Source organism: Grammomys surdaster, unplaced genomic scaffold (assembly GCF_004785775.1).
Source record: "Grammomys surdaster isolate TR1022 unplaced genomic scaffold, NIH_TR_1.0 333, whole genome shotgun sequence".
Lineage (NCBI taxonomy): Eukaryota > Metazoa > Chordata > Mammalia > Rodentia > Muridae > Grammomys > Grammomys surdaster.
This window is the reverse complement of record NW_021604752.1, coordinates 482,795-505,828: the sequence shown is the minus strand read 5'-3', so window position 1 is coordinate 505,828 and position 23,034 is coordinate 482,795. Positions and strand designations below refer to the sequence as shown.

The 23,034-nt window shown below is 42.1% G+C and overlaps 2 protein-coding genes across 2 annotated transcripts in view; one reads left to right on the top strand and one right to left on the bottom strand.

Moving 5' to 3' along the window:
- The first annotated feature begins 1,174 nt into the window (after window positions 1-1,174).
- On the top strand, window positions 1,175-18,979 carry LOC114630206 (EF-hand calcium-binding domain-containing protein 1-like). The gene is made up of 6 exons (XM_028778304.1): window positions 1,175-1,269; window positions 10,717-10,872; window positions 11,961-12,065; window positions 15,132-15,283; window positions 16,861-16,965; window positions 18,880-18,979. Exons 1-6 carry the CDS (start codon window positions 1,212-1,214, stop codon window positions 18,934-18,936), a joined length of 633 nt encoding a protein of 210 aa, XP_028634137.1. The 5' UTR covers window positions 1,175-1,211; the 3' UTR covers window positions 18,937-18,979.
- Rbm48 (RNA binding motif protein 48) overlaps window positions 18,645-23,034 on the bottom strand; it is an 11,498-nt gene continuing 7,108 nt past the window's right edge. Inside the window, exon 5 of the mRNA XM_028778297.1 lies at window positions 18,645-19,441. Within this exon, the coding sequence (XP_028634130.1) occupies window positions 19,355-19,441 (87 nt within the window). The 3' untranslated portion in view covers window positions 18,645-19,354. The remainder of the gene's footprint in view (window positions 19,442-23,034) is intronic.

Here is a 23,034-nt window from a genome sequence, read left to right as displayed (position 1 = left end):
GGTTTCTGAAATTTTCATGCTTAAAGATACCTAATATAAGGTATAAAAAGTTTGAGAAATATATCACCCCTCCCTCCAATTTCTCTTCAAAATTGATGTTTATCCAAATGCTAGAAAAGCCTATTGGATCATTTGTCACTTTTATTGAATGTACAAGGGCAGACTATGGGCTATTCTAGAATATGACAGCCACAACCTGTAAGACGCAGCTGTTTGTTAGATTAGAGAAGGGAGAAAATAAGTGATTTGGTGGAATGTTGTGTCTTTTTCAGAGTTTGTTGATTGAAATAACAAAGCCTGCTAAACCCTGCTTTTTCCTCCCCTCCCCTCCCCTTTCAGCAGTGTTGTTGCCTCAGGGACAGTAGTGTGAATTGCTTCTGCAAACTTAGCTGTAGCTTTCACACAAAAAATTAGCCATATTTCTATTTAAAATCATTTGCGTTCTTCAGGTGTATTTATAAGGAGGATTTTGAGAACAGCTCCTCCCCTACCACCATTCTGCTTTGTTATAGAAGTTGTTTTCTATTTTATTGAAAACTTAGAGGGACTGGGGATATGTGTACCTGTATCTCAGGGCTAGATCATAAGGCTGGTAGAGCAGAAATACTACACCCCCAAAAGAATATTGTGTACTAAATTGTAACCATAGTTTTAGTATTGCTTTGTCTCTGTGAATGTCACAAGGCCTAGAAGCTTAATAGCTGATCTTCTAAGGTCTCACACAAAGATAAAATGCTACGTTTTAGTCAGTGTAGCACAGTGAGACCATGTTTTCCTACTGTTAGTTCTAAATTGGAAGCAAGAAAGTGGGTTTTACGTTTAAAAAACTCCTGTATATGAGGCTGTGTGAGAAGGTGCTTGGTGACTTGGAGTAGGTGGCAGCCTTCGGAGGAGCTGTTGGCAATCTATAAAGAAAGGCTTTGTGATCATATGTTCAAGTAGGAAGAAAAATGTTTTTAATTTGCACTGAAATAGTATGAAATACCATTTTACATGATGTTTATCCTCAGAGATAAGATAAAGAACAACAGCTTGGCTGCGTATGCACTGAATGGCAGGCTCCACTTGTTCATCAAACTGAGAACATTCTGTGTGGTTGCTGGGAAGTTGCCATGGCCACATTCTGTTTTGGAGTTGTAGAGTTAGTACCAGCTTGAGATACAAGCTTGGAGGTGGACCCTTTGGGAAAGCAGTGAGCTGAAGCCATTCTGATGGAGCAGAGGGCTATGAAGAAACTGGTAGAATCCATCGGAAAAACTGTCAAGAGCTGTAAGTACCCAGCAGATCCCTAACCCTGCCTCAGCACCTTGGTTCAGTGAATTGGTTGATGATTTATTGGACATCAGGGAGTGCTCTAGAACCGGATATGATGAGTCCATTTCTAATATTCTTGGTCATTTAGAAAAAGTACAGCTACACATGGTAGCCATGCCTTGAATCCCAGCACTCAGGAGGCAGAAGCAGCTGGATCTCTGAGTTTGGGGACAGCCTGGTCTACATAGTAAGTTCCAGGACAGTCATAGCTACATATCGAGACCCTGTCTCAAAAAAGGGGTTATGGGAGTGGTGGTAAGAGGCCAAAGAGATGGCTGGGTACATAAAGGACCTGCTGCACAGCTTCATAAAGCTGAGTCCAAAACACACAAAATAATAATAAATTACTAATAAAAGCACATAAGCAAGTGAACCATTACACTTGTATTTAGAAACATTTAAGCCGCCAGGTGTCAGGCACATTTCCCCATGTCGGGAGAATGTCTTGAGAATGTTTGTCATAAATGCAAAAGAATCTGCCAACAAAGCATAGATTTTATTCAGTTGACAATAAGAATTTAAATTATAAGTGTTTACTTTGACCAGTTCTCTGTGGTTTCTAGCACAAAACTCAGTTTCAGATTGCTGTACTTCAGGGAACTAATGGAAAAAATAAGATGATTCATTCAGCCAATAAGATGCCCTGACTTGGACTCCTGAAGCCCCTGGTGGAAAGAGAACAATTCCCAAAAGTTCTCCAACCTCCATACGTGTTTGTACACATGTCTAGTAATAACAAGATTTAAAACACAAACCACAAATAAGAGTTTTTAGGGCCGGGGTGGCAGGATGTGTCAGTGGGTAGAGGAGCTTGATGCTGGAGTACACATCTGATAGTCTCCAGTGTAAAATTGAGGAGAAAACTTTGTCTACAAAGTTGTTCTTACCCCCACTGGCACATATGGCATGTTTGTATGCACACTTACACAAGCCCTTTTTAAATATAATTTTGGTGGCGTGTTCGTATACAGGAGAATTTCAGGCTAGCTAGAGCTACTTAGTGAGACCCTTTGTCTCCAAAAAACAAACAAACAAAAACCCCAAAAGTCCTAATAGTGTGGTATTTTTCATGTGACAAGTATTTGCCTATAAACCAAATTTAATACATCAGTTTTGTTAATCCTTGCCCTGAAAGTTTTGGTACAATCCTGAGAGTTTTCCTTAGACATAACTATAAAAGATCCTGACTGGTAAGTTTCAGTCTGCTAGGTGTTGGCATTATTTAACTTCACCCAGTCTCGAACACTCGGATCTCCCTTGGGACTTCGGGTGGATAAACACAACATTGACCGTCATAAGCTTAACTCAGCTTTCTCTTCTTGGGTTATAAAATATCTTGAGTCTCTCAAGCACTTCTCATTTGCTACCCTGCTACGACTTCATTCTTAGATAACCCCTAAAGCTTTGTAGAGTTAGCCAGTAATGAATACAGTAAACACTGATGATTGCCTGTGTGTACATGGCACGCACATGCGTTCACACACACACACGAGGTGTATGTAGTGGCTGGGAGGGGTAGATCTTGATGAGTGTCTGCTTTCTTGCTAAATTGTTTTTTAAGGTAGCTCTAAGCTGGAGCTCACTAGTCTAACTGCAGAGCTCTTTTGTCTCTGCCTCTCCAGTGCTGGGATGCAGTCACTGCCGTACCTGGCTCTTTACATGCATGCTGGGACCCCAGACTCAGGTCCTGCCCAGCTAACACTTTAAAACTGAGACATCTCCCTTAGTCCAATTACTGCTTTTGAAATGGAGCCTACCATAACAGAAAAGGAAATTTTGTATGCATTTAAAAATCTTAATTCCTCATTCTAATCAAAATATTTTAGCTATATCTGCTACACATGTGTTTAATACCATAATATGTTACTTGAAAGCAATTACAAACATACAAATTTGCAGTAATTGATCAGTACCATATCTTGTATATAGTCTTGCAAAGATACTGTTTGAAAAAAGAAATGAACTTCAGCATTTCTTCATTTTTTCAAAGATATTGACATTAATTCTTCAGTTGTGCTCAAAATACTCAGACCCTGAATGTTTAAGCCCAGCTATCCCTTCATGGTCCCTTTTGTAAGTTAGACAGTAGTGGGTCCAGTGCTAGGACCCTGGTCTAGCTTGTAAGTTAGACAGTAGTGAGTCCAGTGCTGGGACCCTGGTCTATGTAAGTTAGACTGTAGTGAGTCCAGTGCTGAGACCCTGGTCTAGTTAGACTGTAGTAAGTCCAGTGCTGGGACCCTGGTCTAGCCAGTTGCCTGTTTTACACTTGGTTTACAGACAAATCCAATGAAGTTAGAGATTCTCACAGAGAACCAGCCCTTAGAGTTAGTCGTCTGAAGTCTGTTAGTCATTAGATTTTCTGGTGGTTACAAAGTCAGTACAGGTTGTCAGGTGGAGAGATTTTTACACAAAGGATTGTTCTCCTAATTCTCAAGTCGTCCCTGTACTTCACTGGAGGCAGTTCTGTGGTCATCTGTACTGTGTGCTCCCACATAGCAGGCATAGAGCGATTGGGTTTGCCCTAGGCTGCTCAAGAGAACTTCAGTTTTAATAATTTTTCTCGGTATACAGCACTCTAGGCAGGAACTTTCCTGGGCTTTGGTTTAGAGCAGTGTTTCTCAACTTCTAACTGTGGCGACTCCAATCATAAAATTATTTTTGTTGCTACTTCATAACTAATTTTGCTACTGTTATTAGTAGTAATGTAAATGGTTTTGGAGGTCAACAGACACTACTAAGTGACTCTCAGACTCTCAAAAAGCTAGTGACCTCACAAAGGAAGTCTTTATAACACAACTGTTGCATTTTTTCCCCTATCAGTCTAGAATGCTTTGTTTTCTACAGGTAGTGTAAATTGTATCTATTAATTTTGCACTACTTTCTAGAGGTGCCGTGTTCAGTAAGGTAGGCACTAGTTATGTGTGACCATTTGTGAATGGTTGGCATTTAAAATGCCCTTTTCTTGGTCACACTAGCTGCTTCTCAGGAGTCGGTGTCCACCTATGTATGATGGCTACCAAACTGAACATTACAGATCTGAACATATCAGGAAGGTCTGTTGGGTGGTACAGTGCTAAAGACATAGTTCTAATCCCATTTCCAATAACAGTTGTCTTTTAATCTAGGCGTGGAGGCAGGGGAATCTCTGAAGACTGGCTTTGTGGCTGTGCAAACTGCATTCTCACAGGACCTCATGTTTAACACCCTATTGTCAGTAACTTAGTTTGTTAGAAGGTGATTACATGACAGAGCCCTGGGCTCACAGCTCTGGAGTAGACGCCTGTGTCCCTTGATGTATGATAGGAGATTGTGAAGAGGCCATAAACCTTTGTAGGGTGCCTGCTAAAGCATGGATGTGGTTTGATCCCTAGCACCACACAAGCTGGGAGTGGTGGCTCACACCTGTGTGTATCCTCGAGAGGGTAGACACAGAAGGATCGGTAGTTAAGACAAACCTGAGCTACAAGAGAGAAGCAAACTTTGAACCTAACAGAAGAATCTATCTATACACTATGAGTATAACCAAAAGTCTCTGAAGAGACGTACTGCCACCCAGACAAAGGACAGACTGAATATTAAGCTTTTCACTCGTTAAGATACAGTGGCTGTAAGAGTTGCAACTCTGAAGTGAGGGGCTTCCCTTACAGGAGTGTTACAGCTCTGCCCCAGCAGGGGGAGGCTTCCCCAGCACAAGTGTTAGAGCTGAGGTAGGAGGGAGCCAGTGAATCCCAGAGTCACACTGCACAACAAACCTCACACGAGAGACTGACTGGGAGGGAAACCCAGGATGGTGGCTGCCTCTGCTTGGGCAACTAAGTAGAAGGCAGTTTATCTAGGATTTATCTTTGACGGTGGGGGAGCAGACCAAGGTGAGGATTGAGATTTCAATTCCCGAGCTTGGGTGGGCTCAGAGATTGGTGGGATTTTGTTTCTTGGCCCTAGGCTTGATTGAGTCAAGATTTATGGGTGCCACCCATAACACCCATAAATAGGGCCACCTCTAGGCATCTGTAAGACAACAACATGCCAGTGTGTGCTTAGTTTGCATAAATATTTCTTGATTAGCTCTGTGGAAGGTTTAGAAGCTGCACTGCAATAGCAACAATCCCACTGCTGCTTTCTCAGGTAAAAAGAACTAGAACTCACTGGGCAGGGAGAGTAATAGATAAACAAGTAAAGGGATAATGTAAGGTGAGCCTGGAAGTCTACAGTGTTCATAGTTCTAGAAGCTGCCAAGTCCAAATCAAGCGAGACCAAATGGCCTGCTTTCTAGCTGGTAGGTTACTGGAATCTTGTTTTATAGGGATACCAGACACAATCACTACAGAAAAGGCCCCCCTTCCTAAACTGTCACATTGGAGGGATTTCAACATATAGCAGGAGGAACCCACTCAGACCGTACCACATATGTGGCTTTCTGTTGACTGATAAAAGCAGCACAACATCTCTGTGGCATTGCTCCCCAAGACACATGAGACACTTCACAAAATCAGAGCCAAACTGCCAAACAATGAAAGCCAAGAAAAACTGGAAATGATCCCAGATTAGAGGATATTGGACAACCAGCTGTGCTATCCTGGACTGGATCTTAGCACAGTAAAAGGCCATTAGTGGGGAAATTGCTAAGATACAATTACAGTCTACCATTAGGAATAGTCTACAGTGATGAGCTTTGAGCAAGTGCCATAGGGTCCGTAAGCTTCAACTGCATTGAAAGGATCCAGGAAGAGATCTCTGCACTATCCTTGTAGCTCTTAGGGAAATCTGAAAACTTCAAAAATGTCCAAGCTGATCAATTATTAATTCACTTAAAGCTTATTCCAGCTGGGTGTAGCAGTCCAAATCTGTCACCCCTGCACGTGGGAGGCTAACGATCATGACCTCAAGGCCATGAATGAATGAATGAATGAATGAATAAATCTACCCTGTTCATGAGTATAATATGCCCACATCAGAAGAAACCATCTAGGTTTCTTCCCTCAGAGCAGCTGCACCCCCTATATGTCCCAACCTTTAAAGTCACTGTAGTGCTCTTACGACAAATGCCCAACAAAAGACATGTATCTTAAATTGTGAGCTTATCTTGGTTCACAGTTTAAGGAGATGTGTCCGAAAGCATGTGAGGCACCTGGTCACATTGCACCTACAGTTGGGAGACAGATGGATGCTGGTGCTCAGCTCTCCCTTTGGAACGACACTGCCCACATTTAGGGTAGGTCTTCCCACCTCACTTAAGCTGCTAGAAATTCATTTATCTCCTAGGTGGTTCTAGATTCTGCCAAGGTGATGTGCAATTTTTCATGGGGAGATACCTATGTAGTTTGTCTAAGATATCTACAACATATCACAGATCCAAATCTACCTGGGTGAACCAGTGAGTTTATTTAGGAATGCGGGTGAGGGATTTCACAGGAGCATGGATGACTCAAAGGCTGCTGTCTCATCAAAACGCCCACCCTAGTATGGACAGTGACAAATCTGCAGCCCCTAGTGCCCCTCTCAGAAGCCTTGTTATTGAACTAAGATCCCAGTGCCAGGTATGGGATACTTGCCTATGATGTGTTGGTTACAGAAGCCCCAAAATAATACATTCTACTGCCGTTGCTCTTGGCTTCCAAGAGAACTTGATGGTAAGACCCTGTTACTGAAGACACTCGCACTTTGGTCACAGAACTTAGAGAAATCAGGCTAGAATAGCTGGATGCTTCTTGCTGGCTAGATGGTTCTGTTGCAAACTTCAGGGGGAGGAAAGTTACCACCACTCTTAACTAGCTGTGAATACTAAAAGTTACAGTAACAAATGACCTGATAAGATTTGTCTACTGGTGTGGTAATGGTATGGATGTTTTGTGGGTAACCATTTTCTAATTGCAGTCAAGGCCTGCTCCAGAGGCTGGGACACATTCTGGTATTGTGCACTTGATCAGGAGCTGGTGGCAGGGAGAGCATAGTACCTAAAGAGGAACCCACTGCTTTCATTAGGCTAAATGGACATGGTCAAACCACTTTCTAAATAATTAACATTTGCATAGAATTAGTGCTGCTCTTGGTCTTCATCAAAAAAGCTGTTGCAGTAGGCAGCAGTTATATAGAGATGCCCAACTGGTCAAAGTTCGGAAATAATCACAATGGACTGACTGCTCAGCCCCAAATGGGTCACCCAAATCACCCCGTTCTAGACTCAAGAAACATTGCATTGCAGGAGAGGGGAGACAGAGGAAAGAGTCAGAGGATGGGGGAGGTGCAATGCTGTCTTTCCTGACATGACATTGCTGTTGCACCAATGAACTCATTCAGCATGTGGTTACCTACACAAGACCAGAGTGAGACCTATCAACATTTCATCATGGAAAAGGGAAAGGCTCATGAGCCCCGCCCTCTGAGGGACTACTGACAGTTGATGGCTGGGGAAAAGGGCATCACTTTCTTCAGTGGTGTAGCCATTGGTAAGTTACCCATGCACCTCTGGAGGTAAACAGCCTCCCAGACATGGACATGCAAGCAACTGTAATTAAACTCCATGGGGTACACACACACACACACACACACGACATGAAAGTGGGGAAAGGTTTCAGTGTGGGGCTGGGTGAGAGTAACGGCAGGTGAGAAAGACTAAAATTTGTTACATACATGAAACTGTCAAGAAGAAAACCTACATTGGCATCTCTGGTGGAACACAACTTGCAGGCAGTCAGAGAGCCCTTCCCAAGTACCTGTTACCACCTACATAACCTTGGGTAAGGGTTTAAAAGCACAGATTTCAGGAGCTTCCTCAAGACTTCTACTTCCTGAACCTCATCAGTTTCATCTACTTCCTTGGTTTGAATGACCCTCCAAGAGGAGGTCAGAGGAAATGGCAGTGTGACAGTTGACAATTGAAATTGCCCTCCATCATAGGATCTCATTTTCACTGTATTAGTGGAAACAGTCATGAAAATATCACTATTGTTTTATTTTTCTGAGCTAGGACATTTCTCATTGTGTAGCCATGGCTGACCTGAAACTTACTCTGTAGACCAGGCTGGCCTTGAACTCAAAGAGATCCACCTGTCTCTGCCTCCTCAGTGCTGGAATGAAAAGCATGTGTCACCACACCAGAAAAATCTCACTAGTTTTAAAGGAAGGCTTCTTAGACCTCACTTCTCTAGTGAAAATCACGTATCTGGAGGCAACAGCCCATGCCTGTAACACTAGTACTTGGGAGACTGAAGTGATATAGAATGTCAAACCACCCTGGACCATATGGTGAGATCTTGTCTCAAAAAAAAAGTATGCATGTGCATTGCGTGCGTGCGTGCATGCGTGTGTGTGTGTGTGTGAGTGTGTGTGTGTGTGTTTTGGACAGGTTATGATCATGTAGCAGAATACAAATTGCTGGTCTTCCATTCAGAAATCATTTCAAGAATGTATTGAGAAAGTGATTGTCCTTAAATCCAAGTCTGGTTATCAACCAGAATTGTTTGGTAAGCTTTACATTGTCTGTAAGATGTGACAGCATGCCTCGGTATGGGCCCACCTGCTGCCTCAGAACTCAGAAGCTCCGAACCTTCAAGTTGCCTTCTAGGTAAGTGCCTGGCCCTTTGACGGACTCAGCCCCGGTTGACACCTCCACTTTGGATATTAATCACTCGGCACTTTCCCCACTTGACTATCTCTTCCTTTGGTTTTTGATTTACTCTACTTCATTTACTTAACTCTTCACACTGTTTTAGTATCTGGAGAGCAAACACACTATGCAAGTGCTCTACCACTGAACCATACCACAGCTCCGTATGTATGTCTTGACAAGTCTGCCACAGCCTTGAGGGCAGGAGTCCTGTCTGTGTCTGCTCACTGGCCATGTTCCGTGTCCTTTAAGACGCTGAACAGAACTTAGCCGTTATATCCTGTTTCAGCATTGCACTGATATAGTATGAAATTATGTTAAGAAACATTTTAATTTGTTTTACAAAATAAATGTTATCAAGCACCTTTGAAATTGCTTATACTCTAAGTTATCAGTCACTGTCCTGGGAACAATGTTCTTCAAACCCACATATACACTGAGTATTTGCCATATATTCACTGCTTTCATGTGGGTAGCCTAAAATCATCCCAAAGATAGTATTAAAGTATCTCCTCACCTTCCTCCACAAACAAGAAGAAAGGATTAAAAAAATGGCAAGCAGCTCTCACTCCATATTTTAGTTCACTCAAGTAGCTACTGAGTCACTATGATTGTTTTAATTTGCTTGGCCCATGAGAAGTAGCAGTATTAGTGGGTGTGACCTTGGAGTGGGTGTGGCCTTGTTGGAGGAAGTGTGTCATTGAGGGGTGGGCTTTGAGATCTTATGCACAAGCTCCATCCAGTGCAGAAGACAGCCTCCTTCTGGCTGCCTTCAGATCAAAACGTAAAACTCTTGGCTCCTCCAGCACCAAATCTGTCTGCAAGCTGCCATGCTTTCCACCATGATGATAATGGTCTGAATTTCTGAAATTGTAAGCCACCCCCAATTAAATGTTTGCCTTTACAATAGTTACTCTGGTCATGATGTCTCTTCACTGCAATGAAACCCTAACTAAGACAATCACAGAATTAAACATTCTGAGACAGAAGAATCTGAGATCGTACCCAGGATAGTACTCAGCTGTTCCTAGAGAATGCACTAAAAAATCAAGTCTTACCTGTTTAGGATAAGAAATGGAAATGTGGTAAAGAGGTGCTTCTATGTTTAAGAGCACTTGATGTTCTTGCAGGGGATCCAGGCTCAGTTCATATGGTGGCTTTCAACCATCTGCAACTAGTTCCCAAGGATCTGGTGCCCTCTTCTGGCCTCTCGTGGAACTGCACACATGTGGTACAGATACACATGGTGGAAGACACCTGTCAACATATACATAAACCAAAATAAATCTTAATAAAGAAATGGAAACAGTCCAGATGCTTAAAGTCTAGTGTCCCCAACCCCAGGCTGAATGCTCAGTTTCTGTCCTGGTGGCACCAAAGTCACCTGTGTCTAAACATCACTTTCTTTTTTTATTTTTTTAAACAAATTTTATTTATGTATATGAGTACACTGTAGCTCTCTTCAGACATACCAGAAGAGGGCATCACAGATGGTTGTGAGCCACCATGTGTTTCCTGGGACTTGAACTCAGGACCTCTGGAAGAGCAGTCAGTGCTTTAAACTACTGAGCTATCTCTTCAGCCCTAAACATCACTTTCTAAGTCTCTAATGAACCACAAGCGAGTATTCCAAACTTCCAGTTTGAAGCCTGCAGATCTAACGGACAAAACACTACACTATTCAATAACAAACTCACATCACGTATGGCCATCTGGCATCATAACTTAATAGCTGCAATTGCTTTGAATAACATGGTGGTTAAATCTGCATCTTATTTTTTTTTCTCATTTTACAGTCAACAAATCTGAAGTTGAATGTCTCATACAACTTTTCTATAGCTTGGTGGGATGCCCTGTTGGGAAGGTTGATAACACCGGGCTGGACCGCAACACGTTTCGAGGAGTCCTGCAGAACATATTTGGAATGACTAATGATATGCTGATGAATAGGGGTAAGAAGTCATAACAAACCAAAATGTACAAACCAAAAGCTGAATTGGTCTGCATGTCCTCTTCATGAGACCGGACTTTGAATGCTACACTGGAGAGGAATAACTGTGGTCGGAGAGTGAGGGAAACAGAACCCAGGACAGTTGTAAGGACAGTTTCTAGTACAAATCCACTCAGGACTTTGCAGAGGAGTTTTGAAAAATAACTACCACTGGACTAAAGAATCTAGTAATTTTTAAGGATAAACAACTGAGGACTTTTAACCACAAAAGCACATATCACAGATGTGAATCATGAAAGTACACACCACCAATGTAAATCATTAATTGGCTTTTTTTTTCTTCATAGAAGTGTGTCAGTGTAAAAAATGGCGACTCCTTATACTGGAAATATTAAAAGTCAGATATCTAAAACAGGAAAGGATTGATGTACCAAGTTAAGTTTTGTGGTAGATCATTGAAATGTACATTTTGATAGGATTTGACACATGCAGGCCCCTGAAATCATCACCATAATCAAAACATCAATACATCCCTCAGCTCCAAAGGACAAATTACATTTGAAGTTTTCTATAGGATAAAGTTTCATGGGTAACTTTAAAAATTGGGCTGGCAAGATGGCTCAGCAGGTAAAGAGGGAGGGAACCAGTTCCACAGGCTGTCCTTTGATCTTTGCCTAACATGTTCACACACACACACACACACACACACACACACAATTTACTTTGAGATTGTGAAAGTTCTATAACATTTTTACTTTTTTCACTTTCTATTATTGAAAATTAAAATTATGTCATTAATTAGCTCCAAGGATTTCCTTGGCTCTAATATAGAATAATAATTATATATTATTATATATAATAACTATATAAAACATCAGAAGTGAAGACTATTATTGTTCATTGTGTGGAATGACCCTTCTGATTTAAACTTACAGGGGGGAAAACCCCATTTCCAGTCATTCAGATTCTTTCAAAAGACAACAACACCCCACCCCCCAGTTAGTAAGAAATACTCTGTCTAAACACAGGGGCGGGCACTATAAAACAATTTCAGCTACAATGCACTTAGAGATTCTTTTTCTTTTTCAGTGTTCTTTGTATTTGACAAAGACGGTGATAACCATGTAAATTTACAAGAGTGGATTAAAGGGTTGACAGTGTTTCTCCGAGGGACTTTTGAAGAGAAGATGAGATGTAAGAGGGGTTACTGGCTTGGTGCTAATGCCATCAATCCTGTGTTCAGTGTGCTAAGGTGGTGACAGTCATCGCTGCAAAAATGACAGGAGAGAGTTTATTTTGAGATAACTAGTAGTGACCATAGCCTGGGAACACAGATTCAGGTTTATCCAAATTCCACATCCAGATGTGGAATTTGTGAGGTTTCTGTAATAACGAAACAACATTTTGAAAATCTGTTGGTGACAATATTAGGTGTGTGGTCACAGCATGGTAGGGACTTGTTCCAGGCCTTCTGTGCTGTCTGATGGCATTGTCAGCTTTTGGGCTGCTAGAAACACTCCAAAGAATTTACCCATAGTCATGAGGATGTTAGGTCACATACAGAAGTAGAATATAAATGGCCTATTAAAGGGGCTAAAAACAGCCCTCTACACCCTCAGGGTGGGGGCACTGGAAAGCTGGGTCAGCAGTTAGGAGCACTGGTTACGTCCAGAGGTCCTGATTCAACTCCCAGCAACCACATGGTGGCTCACAACCATCTGAAATGGGTTCTGATGCGTTCTTCTGGTGTGTCTGAAGACAGTCATAGTGTACTCACAAATATAAGTATTAAAAAAAAGTAAGAAAAACCCCACAAACGATGAATTGGGGGACCTATGTGTGACCCATTTCCTTTACTAAGCCTAGAATGCTCAACTGTCATTAGAGTGGGTGTTTGGCTACAGTTCCAGTTAAGAACAGCGCTAAGGTCATGGTCTAACTCTGATCAGCTGACCAGGCTAAGGGCCTGCCTCTGGGCTCAGCAGGAAGCAGTCCTTGATGTAGGGTCATGTCTGTGTTACTCTGGGTCATTCGTTTTCTTTTCATTGAAGAAAATGTGCATGAGGACGATGCTCAACACCCCCTAACAGTTCACACATGAATATCCTGGTCTTTATGACTGAGGAGGAGAGGGAGGTGAGAAAAAGCAGAAGACAATTCAAGCCCGATAGAGTTCTAAATACGAGGAACACTGAACACTGGGAAACTTGCCCTCTCTACACATCTCTACATCTCTACAGTAATAGCTCTGGTCTGCCCGCTCCACCCCTCCTCCATTCCCTATACTTTACTCCTGTCGTTCTGACCTGCCTGTACTCTTGTGCCCCGCTCCTTCCTCCTCCTTTTCCCCCTAGACCCCCACACCTTACCCTGCCTCCTCCATTTCCCATGCTTTACTCCAGCTGTCAGGATTCCCTGTGTAGAATCCTGAAAATAGAATTAAAAACCATTTTAGACACCAGTGGTCAGGGGGAACAAACTGCCTAGATTATCCATTCCCGTAAGAAAAGACTGCAGAGTTCTTTGTAGTTGAGAAAGTTTGCATCTCTTTTTGCTCTTTCACTTGAAGTTTTGACTTGGAACACTGATAAAGAAGAAGCCTGGAAGAGAGAGAGAATAGGGTGCTCACAGCTTTCCCAGAGGATCACAGTTTGATTCCCAGCATCCACACTGGGATGCTCACAACTACCTGTAATCTGTCTAGCTCTGGGAGACTGAATATCCTTTTTGGCCTCTGTAGGTACCTGTGCAAACATGGTATACACCCACATAGACACATACACATGATTTTCTAATAAAAAATATGTCTAAGCTAAAGGCACCTAAAGCTTTATATAACAGCGTTTTGAACACCCAAACTTCTGAGATTTAATAATTCTGTGCTCTTCTGTAGTTCTCTTCCCATTTAATATTTCATGATAGTTCCCACTCTCCAAGGTTTGGGATAGCAGTGCTGGGGATTGAATCCAGGGCCTCACACATTTTAAAACAACCACTCTAACCCATCGCCCCCTGCTCTCCTTCTCCTCCAACCTTGCAGGGTTCACATCAGTCTCACTGAGGATGGGACAGCTATGTCAAAGTCGTCAGTCCTTGTGGGAATGCTAGGGGGGACATAGCTGTGTGGCTGAGTAGAGTAAATAGATCACGCTGAGGAAGATGCTTCTTCTCCAATCCTGCTTCCCAAAAGCCTTCTTACACATCTTAGAAGCTCATCTAGGGGACCACTGTTTTTTACAGGAGGCTTGTTCTTCAACTTGTATGTTATGCTGTGAACTGGAGGAATTTAATGGATACCCAACTCATCTGTCACTCCAGTTTATATTCCTGGTGTTTGCTAAAACATTTAACTAGACTATTAATAAACTCCAGGAAAGCTACTTCACTGCCACCTTCCCAGGATATGAGTAAGGTCATCTGAGGTGGAAGACAGAAAAATTACTCTCCAGAGAGAAGTCTGAACATAGGACAGAAGGGCAGACCCCAAAGAGCTTACCTAGTTCACTATCTTGTGTGTGTGTGTGTGTGTATGTGTGTGTGTGTGTATGTAAACCATTTTCCAAGGATAGAGAAAAGTATGTGGTTCATTTTTATAATTTTTATGGTCTATATGCATAAATAGAAATATAAACACACCACACACATGTAAACACACATACGTAACCATACAAACAAAAGTAGATCAATAAAAATCCACCTCCTCTATTGCAATTTAATACCATTTTCAAACCCCAAATCCAGGAACTGTGAGCTGTTCTTTCACCTGCTAAGGGTATGTCTTAGTTAGGGTTTCCATAAAGAGACACCATGACCAAGGCGACTCTTATAAAGGACATTTAATCTGGGCTAGCTTTCTGGTTCTGAGGTTCAGTCCATTTATCATCATGGCGGGAAGCATGGTGGTATCTAGGCAGGCATGGTGCTGGAGGAGCTGAGAGTTCTACATCTTGTTCCAAAGGCAAACAGGAGAACACTGGCTTCCAGGCAGCTACGAGGAGGGTCTCAAAGCCCACCCCCACAGTGACACACTTCCTTCAACAAGGCCACACCTCCTAATAGTGCCACTCATTCCCTGAGCCAAGCACATTCAAACCACCATGGGGTATTTATTCCCGTGGAAAGAAATTGAACAAGAAGCTCTTTGTCATAAAAGAAGCTGTTTGTCAGATCAGTAATTGTATGTTTATCCTTTATTATCTTCTGCTGAAATAACTAATGATACTTTGTTTGTTCAATTTTTGATCCCTACGCCTTATAAAGTCTGTTTTGAAGTTTATTATTTAAATGGAGATGCTTATATTTCCCGAGAAAATATTTTTGACATGTTGAAGAATAGTCTCTTCCAGAACTCTCCTGAAGAAGAGAATGAAGAAGGAATAAAGGATTTGGTAGAAATAAGCCTGAAGAAGATGGTAAGCTTGGGCACCACGCTGCGTTCACGGACGTAGCTGTGGCATTAAGGCTACAGAGTGAGCCATGGCCGCTTCTCCGCAATGACCAACTTCCCCGTGGGCAGTTCTCACCTGCTTTTCTGCTCCACCCACTACCCAGAACAATGCTTCCCTTAAAGTGGGTTCCCAAGAGACAAGGGATGGTCTGCTGACTAAATAATCATTACGTAAAATAAATGTCAGTTTAATTATTTTAAAAAGCATCACTCTCAGTAGAAGCTTATTAATTTGGGAGGGGGCTTGATGCAATGGATGCAAAACTGCGTGCTGCTTTCTGTCTTCATGACCTCACTCTTTGAGTCTATCATCTCAGCAAAATAACAGTAAAACCCTTTTGATCCTTAGAGAGTGCTTACCACATAGCAGGCCTTCGGGACCCTCTATAGTATTCATGCATTTTATCGACTGAACTATTATCTCTACTTTGTAGATGAGAAGAATTGAAGCACAGAAATTGTGGTGCAGAATTCACCTAGCAATAAAGCCTTACAGTAGTGGCTCCTTATTACAGGAATGGCGGTGTCCACTCTTATGAGGAGCCTAAACTGTCTTGAGTGAGGTTTTGTGAATCCAGGGCAGGCCTGACAAACTCACTGACATTACTCAGAGGCTCAGAGAAGAAACAGCTAGGCATGGTGGTACATGTTCAAGACCAGCCACACTGTGAGCCTGTCTGTCTGTCTGTCTGCTCTGTGTATGAGTATTTATTTTACAAATACTAGCTGCTGCTCAGGCTGAGTGCAGATGCCTTCTTCGCAACAAGCTGTTCCCAGATTCCTTTCTCGACTGGAAATGAATGGGCTGCACCTTATTCTGATGGTCACTCATACTTTTCTCTAAAGTAGATTCTGAACTGACGCACAAAAATGAAAAATCAAGGTCATCTTATTCAATCTGAAGCAGCAGTCTAAGGCATTTGTAATTCACATACAGATTCCTCCTCCCCTGCACTCTACACAACATACTTAATTTTTAAAGCCTTGTCCTGAACAGTTTACGGACTTAGACGCGTGCTTCCTCCTGTAATGCAGGTGGACAGAACTGTGCTTGTTCCCCATACTTCCCTAGATCAAAGCCCTCTAGTATTTATTCCAGCAGGAGCCTGAGTCTCCATTCCATGACTCTAGTCCAGTCAGGACAGCTGTTCCAGGTGCCTTGACCTTAACAGCTGTCTGTCCTGCTTGAGGAGCTCCCAAATAAGAGGCCTCTGGCGGAATAAAACTATGCTCAACAAATCTGAGACATACTACTTACTTAATCGCAAAGGGGGCAGTATGTTAATATAGTTCCCCCAATATTTTGCATTATTCCTCAATTCCAGTGTATGTAATTGACAGGGCTACATTGTGTATAGCTAAGGTGACTCTGGTTAGAATAAAAAAATCAGTGACGTCTATTCATAAATTCCCATTGATTTGTGTAAATAATGTCTTCAAGAGAACGAACTTAGTTTTTCTTAGCAGTCTAGATAGCTAGTTTTCCATGGTAAAATTAAAAGGAGACTTTACCATTTATCACTAAATCATCTTTCTCTCTAGGACTATGACAATGATGGCAAGATCTCTTTTGCAGACTTTGAAAAAGCAGTGAAAAAAGACGGACTTTTGTTGGAGGCGTTTGGACCGTGTTTACCAGATGCAAAGGTAGAATTACAAATACTAAGAGCTTAAAGTAGATGAGGGAAACTTTTTATTAAAAGTATAGAACGTGTGTGTGTGTGTGTGTGTGTGTGTGTGTGTGTAGGTCCTGGCTAATTTTATGTCAACATGACACAAGCTAGTCATCTGAAAGCAGGGGACCTCAGCTGAGAAAATGTCTCCATAAGGTTAGGCTGAAGGGCATTTCTTAGTGATTGATGGAAGAGGGCCAAGACCATTGTAGGTAGTGCTACCCCTGGGGCTATGGTTCTGGGTTCTATAAGAACACAGGGTGGACAGGCCATGGGGAGCAAGCCAGTGAGCAGCAGTGCTCCATGCCTCTGCATCAGCTCCTGCCTTCAGGTTCCAACCCTGTTTGAGTTCCTGTCTTGACTTCCTTCAGTGATGGAGTTAAGGATGTGGAAGCAGCATAACCCTTTCGTCCTCAGCTTGCTGTTGGACATGGTGTCTCATCATAGCAGTAGTAACCCAATCTAAGACATGCCCCAAGGCTTGTGTGGAGATCAGAAGACAATGTGTAGTATCCCAGGGAACTGAACTCAAGTAGTCAGGTTTCAAAGCAAGTGCCTTCATACACTGAGCCATCTCACTGGCCCAATTAAGGAAAAAAAAGTTAAAGGATTAGATAATAGCCTCTCATCTCTGCAACTTCAGCCTATTGCCAAATTGAAGACAATCATACCATCATTAGCCTCATCCCAGTTTAGGGCTAAAAATGACATTACTATTTCAGTTATTATAGCTAAAAGACTCTGATTTAATTTGTTACCTCTTTGGCTACACATAATTCCTGTCTTCCGAAGTATGGAGACACACTTTACCCAGCCCGAAGGAGAGTTATCTTATCTTCCTTACATGATGGAATACTGACTAATGAATAGGTTGAGCAAGTATGTAAAGTGCTAGAACCACGACGTCTTCTAATCAACGAATGTATTGATTAAACCGAGGAGATTAATGGCTGATGGGACAGACAGCTCAGCTACTAAAGGGCTTCCCAGTAAGCGGGGAACCTGATCTCAGTTCACAACACCTGTGTAAAAAGCTGGGCATCGTGGAGTGTGCTTGTAATCCCAGCACTGAGGAGGCAGAGGCAGGAGGATCCTGGGGCTTCTTGGCTAGCCAGCTTAGCCTAGTAGACAGGTGCCAGGTTCCGCAGCTCCACTGCAGTGTGGTCTGTGTACCTCCACTGTGGGAACTCCTGAAGATGCCTCCCACCTCCTCCTCTTTCTCCTTCCCTGCTTGACGTGGCCCATGCTTGCTTCTTCCCTCTCATGGCCACTCCTGTGTATGCTGGTGAAGGTGGGTAATCAAATGCTCTCTCACACTCAGAACACATCAGGGTCCTGAGGTACAGAGAGACACACTCAGCACTTTATATCTGAGCGGCCTGATCCACGTGACATTTGTTCTGCCCAGCTCCATGTGTCGTAGGCCATTACTGTGTCTTTTACCTGAGATTTTAGCATGGCAATCTGTGTACCTGCCTCTCACGCACGCAGAACCTAACCCCTGGCTGGCAGGTTCCAGCACTGAAAAGCCGTACTGCCAAAGCAGATCGGCACACTATGGCAAGCAACGCAAACCTTATATGACAGAGCCAGATACAACACACTGAAGGAGGCCCCTAAGGACGAGCAATGACATACACATAGCACACAGTGTAGCATGTGCCTTCTCAGTTTATTTTTCTCAGAAAAGAAAATGGAAACAGCCTGACAAAATGACATGGTAGTCCGCTGACAGAAGTACAGATGTGCTGACAGTGTAGAAACCTAGACTTTCCTAAATTAGCTTTTACATCAGCATATTCGATGTAAATTAGTCTTAGAAGTTACATTATGTAAGTTTCTAATATCAACCTTGTTCTAACATTTTCTTGGCATTTTTTCTTTACAGACCTGCTTTCATTTTGAAACCCTGATATTCAAAAACAACCCCCCTGATAGTTTTTGAACACAAACTATTCAATACTTGAATTAAAATCAGATGCTGATTGGCTTTATTTGCATTACATATTTTTATGTTTGTATCAGTCAATTTACATATTGTAATATAAGAACTAATACGGTATGAGAAGCACAGTCTCTGCCACATTGAGTGTAGACCCAAGGAAGATGGAAACATCTGCAAACAGTTTAAAGAAAAACTTCAGAGCAGCAGTGGTAAGACGCCTGGGAGAATTAAAATGGGCCAAACATAGGGAATTTCTCCAGAAAATACCAATTTAGCCGGTATGGAGGCATATGCCCGGCAGAGGCCCAAGGCCAGCCTGGTCTACAGAGTGAGTTCCAGGACAGCCAGAGTTACACAGAGAAACCCTGATTCCAAAGAAGAAAGAAAGAAAAGACGAGACTAAGTCCCTGCAGGCCAGCTATATTCTTCTTCTTTGTTTTCGTGGGTGACTTTTACACATGTCTTCTCTACTGTCCTCTGGAAGCTTTGGCACAGATGACGTCACCTGGTTTAAAAAGAAAAAGAATCACTACGCAGTCAACAGCAACAGTAAGATGGGACAGAAACGAAAAAGATTTAGATGAAAAGAGCAGCACATAGAACCAACCAAATAAGGACTTGGATCCTTTCAAATGTAAGATTAACAGACTAAGAGAGGGAGGGAAAGGTGAGAGGGGGAGAGAAAGAACAAACACACGATGACAACTGACCAAACAAACAAAACACCAGAAGTTAAAACAGATTCTAGTAAAATTAAGAGAATCATTTGGGAATTCTTTGAAAACATATTTCAAAAATCTGGAAAAATCTAGAAGAAATGTGTAAATTCCAGGCATATTGATGGACCAGCCTGACCCATTTAAGCCATCTTGTTACAAGGTCAAAATAAACTCATCCCTGTTTTCTATAAACTTTGACCATGCCTTGGCCCACTTTCTGGAATCTGACATATTCCACACACTATACACCGACCTCCACCCTGATACGATGTTCTGCCAAGTTCCTATGTAATCTAGTCTTGCAGATCTTCAACTATATAAATCCCACTTTCTTCTTTCTGTGTTCAATGCTGTTCTTTTAATCCCTACATAAGGGAGACAACCCTGTCTGACATTAAATAAAGCTTGCTTAATTTAACAAAAAAGGTTGAGCAATGGGGTTAACAATACGACCTATTAAAATTAACTCAAGAAGATATAAGCAATTTAAATATATCCACAACAAGCAACAAGATTGAAGCATCAATAAAAGTCCCTGGAAAAGTCAAGTCCAATGGATTCACTTCTGAATCCCACTAATGCTTAAAGAAAGGCTAATTACAACCCTCCTCACACTAGGTAAGAAAGCAGAAGAGTAAGGAAGGAACATTACCTGACTCATTCTATAAAGCAGTATCACCCCACAAGTCATACACCACACAACAAACAAGAAAACCATAGCCCGATCCCTCTGATCAACACGTAAGTAAACATTCTTGATACATACTGCAAGTTGAATAGAAGAACACATTAAGATCACAGAACCATGACTAAGTCAGTTTCATTTGAAGATTTCCAGGAAGGTCCACATAGGTAAATCAATCAATACAGCACAGACTCAAGAACAGAAATGATACATTTATGTCAGTAGACAGAGGAGACACAGCATTTCCTTTAATACCCAGGACAGAGACAAAAGTGTCCACTCTTTCCATTCTTAGTCAGGATGGTATTGTGAGTCAGAGCAATGAGACAAGAAACATAAGAGAGGAAAGGGAGAAGTCGTATGAACTCTACTTAGACTACACAACTCCATGCTTAAAAGACTCTAAAGATCTGACCAGAAAACTCTCAACTATGATAAGCACTATCATCAAAATATATAAACTCAACAAACAAAAAATAGTAGCTTTTCTATAAAGCAATAAACCAGCCAAGAAAAAAAAATCAGTAATAAAATCCTATTCACAATAAACAACAACAGACCCAAACAGTCTGGGAGGATGGCTCAGTGGTGAAGCGCTTGCCATGCAGACAACGAAGCCCTGAGTTCTGATCTCCAGCGCCCTATAAAATGGCCAGGTGCAGTAGAGCACACCTATAATCTCCAACAGCAGAGACAGACACAAAAGCGTCCCAGGAGCCTGCTGACAGGAAGTCTAGCTGAATCAGTGAGCTCCAGGTTAAATGAGAGACCCTGTTTCAAAAAATAAGGTAAAAAGTGACAGAGGAGAAGCCATGTACACACATACATGAACATATTTACACATATATACCACATACTTAAGCCCAGGAATAAATAACTAGAAAGCCAAAGACCTCTATATTCAAACTCTTAGTGAGAAAAGACACTGAAGGAAAAATAGAAAATGGCGAGACTCCCCATGTTCCTGGATTGTAGAACTTTAACAATCTATACTTCTTGTTCTGCCCATCTCACCTACAGCACAGTGCACACAGAGATGTCAGAACTACGTGTGGGAGTAGGTGCTGGAATACAGCACAGGTGCTCAGATTAGGGAGCAAGTGCCTCTACCCACTGAGCCATCTTACCAGCCCTTGGCAGAATTAATTTTTTTTAAAAAGTTTTTCAAGACACGGTTTCTAGGGTTTCTTTGTGTAGTCTTGGCTGTCCTAGAACTGGCTCTGTAGACCAGGATGGCCTGAAATTCAGAGCTTTGCCTGCCTCTGCCTCCCAAGTGCTAGGATTAAAGACTTGTGCCACCACCCCAGCAGAATTAATTTTGAAAACTACATTTATTCATTTATTTGTGCACAAGGGAATACATATGTGCCCACAGCACGTATATGAAGGCCAGAGGAAAACTTATGGAAATTGGCTCTCTTCCTACCATGTGAGTCCTGGGATTGAACTCAGGCTGTCTGTCAGGCTTGTGGAAAGTATCTTTACCTGCTGAACTACTTCACTGGCCCTGGCAGAATTAATATTGTGAAAATGATTTTATTTTTGAAAGTGATCTGTAGAATAAACACAATCCTTATCAAAGTGTCAAAGACATCCTTCATAAAGGTAAAACCCCTAAAATTCATATGGAAGTAGGAACGCCTCCTAAAGAGTTAAAACCATCCCAAGCTGTGAGGGCAAGACTAGAGATGGAACAGGATCTTATGTCTGATAACAGAGCCACAGTGACAAGATGTGCTGTCTAGTCTGTGTTGTCATAATGGATGAAATGTTTCCATAAGATCTGGCTGTAGGGCATTTTCTTAATTAGTGATTGATGGGGAAAGTCCAGGCCATGGTGGGTGGTACCACTCCTGGGCCTGTGGTCCTGGGTTGTATAAGAAAGTAGGCTGAGCACGTAAGCAGCACCCCTCTATGGCCTCTGCATCAGCTCCTGCTTCCAGGTTCCTGCCCTGTTTGAGTTCCTGTCCTGACTTCCTCCAATAATAAACAGCAGTAGAAATATAAGCCAATTAAACCCTTTCCTCATCACCATCAGGGAAATGCAAAAGAATGTATGAGGATGCTATCTCACCTCAATCAAACAAATGCAAATTAAAACCACATTGGGAGTCACCTCACTCCAGAAACAGCCACAGTGAAGAAAACCAACAGGATACAGATAAAACACCGTGGTTTTACCTGCTGGTTTGTTTTACTTTTGAACAGGACCTCACAGTGTAACTTTGACTGGCCTGGCTTGACCTGGCACTTACTAGGTAGACCAGACTGGCTCTGCAGAGATCTCAGCTGCAATGGATCCTGAACACACTGTTATTATTCCATTACCAAAAATAACTTAACAGTAAGTCGAAAGCAGTATAAGACCATCTTGATTTAAACTGTGGTGAGGTATATTACACATTTTTTTGTTGTCCTATTAATTCGCCGAGATGTAGACTTTACATTTTAAATGAAGTTGGTCCTGACTGAGACATCCATGAGTCTGTATCTATGCCTTAGTGCAGTGCACCGGAAGGAAGGAAGGTGCTGACATACATTGAAAAACTTAGGTAGACTTAAACATAAAAACCACGTTCATACACTTTTACTGTTTCAATTAGGCAAAACCAAAACTCTTCAAAAAAAAAAGCCACTTTAGCTTCTCTAGTCACACTGCAGAACAGGAGAGCACCTTGTGAGTGCCCGTGTGAG

What these genes read in the sequence shown, in the direction of transcription:
- LOC114630206 (XM_028778304.1), top strand. Translation starts at nt 1,212, where the DNA reads ATGGAGCAGAGGGCTATGAAGAAACTGGTAGAATCCATCGGAAAAACT. An exon ending in CGGAAAAACTGTCAAGAGCT is followed by an intron (nt 1,270 to 10,716) that starts GTAAGTACCCAG and finishes CTCATTTTACAG; the next exon opens with TCAACAAATCTGAAGTTGAA. An exon ending in CGTGTTTACCAGATGCAAAG is followed by an intron (nt 16,966 to 18,879) that starts GTAGAATTACAA and finishes TTTTCTTTACAG; the next exon opens with ACCTGCTTTCATTTTGAAAC.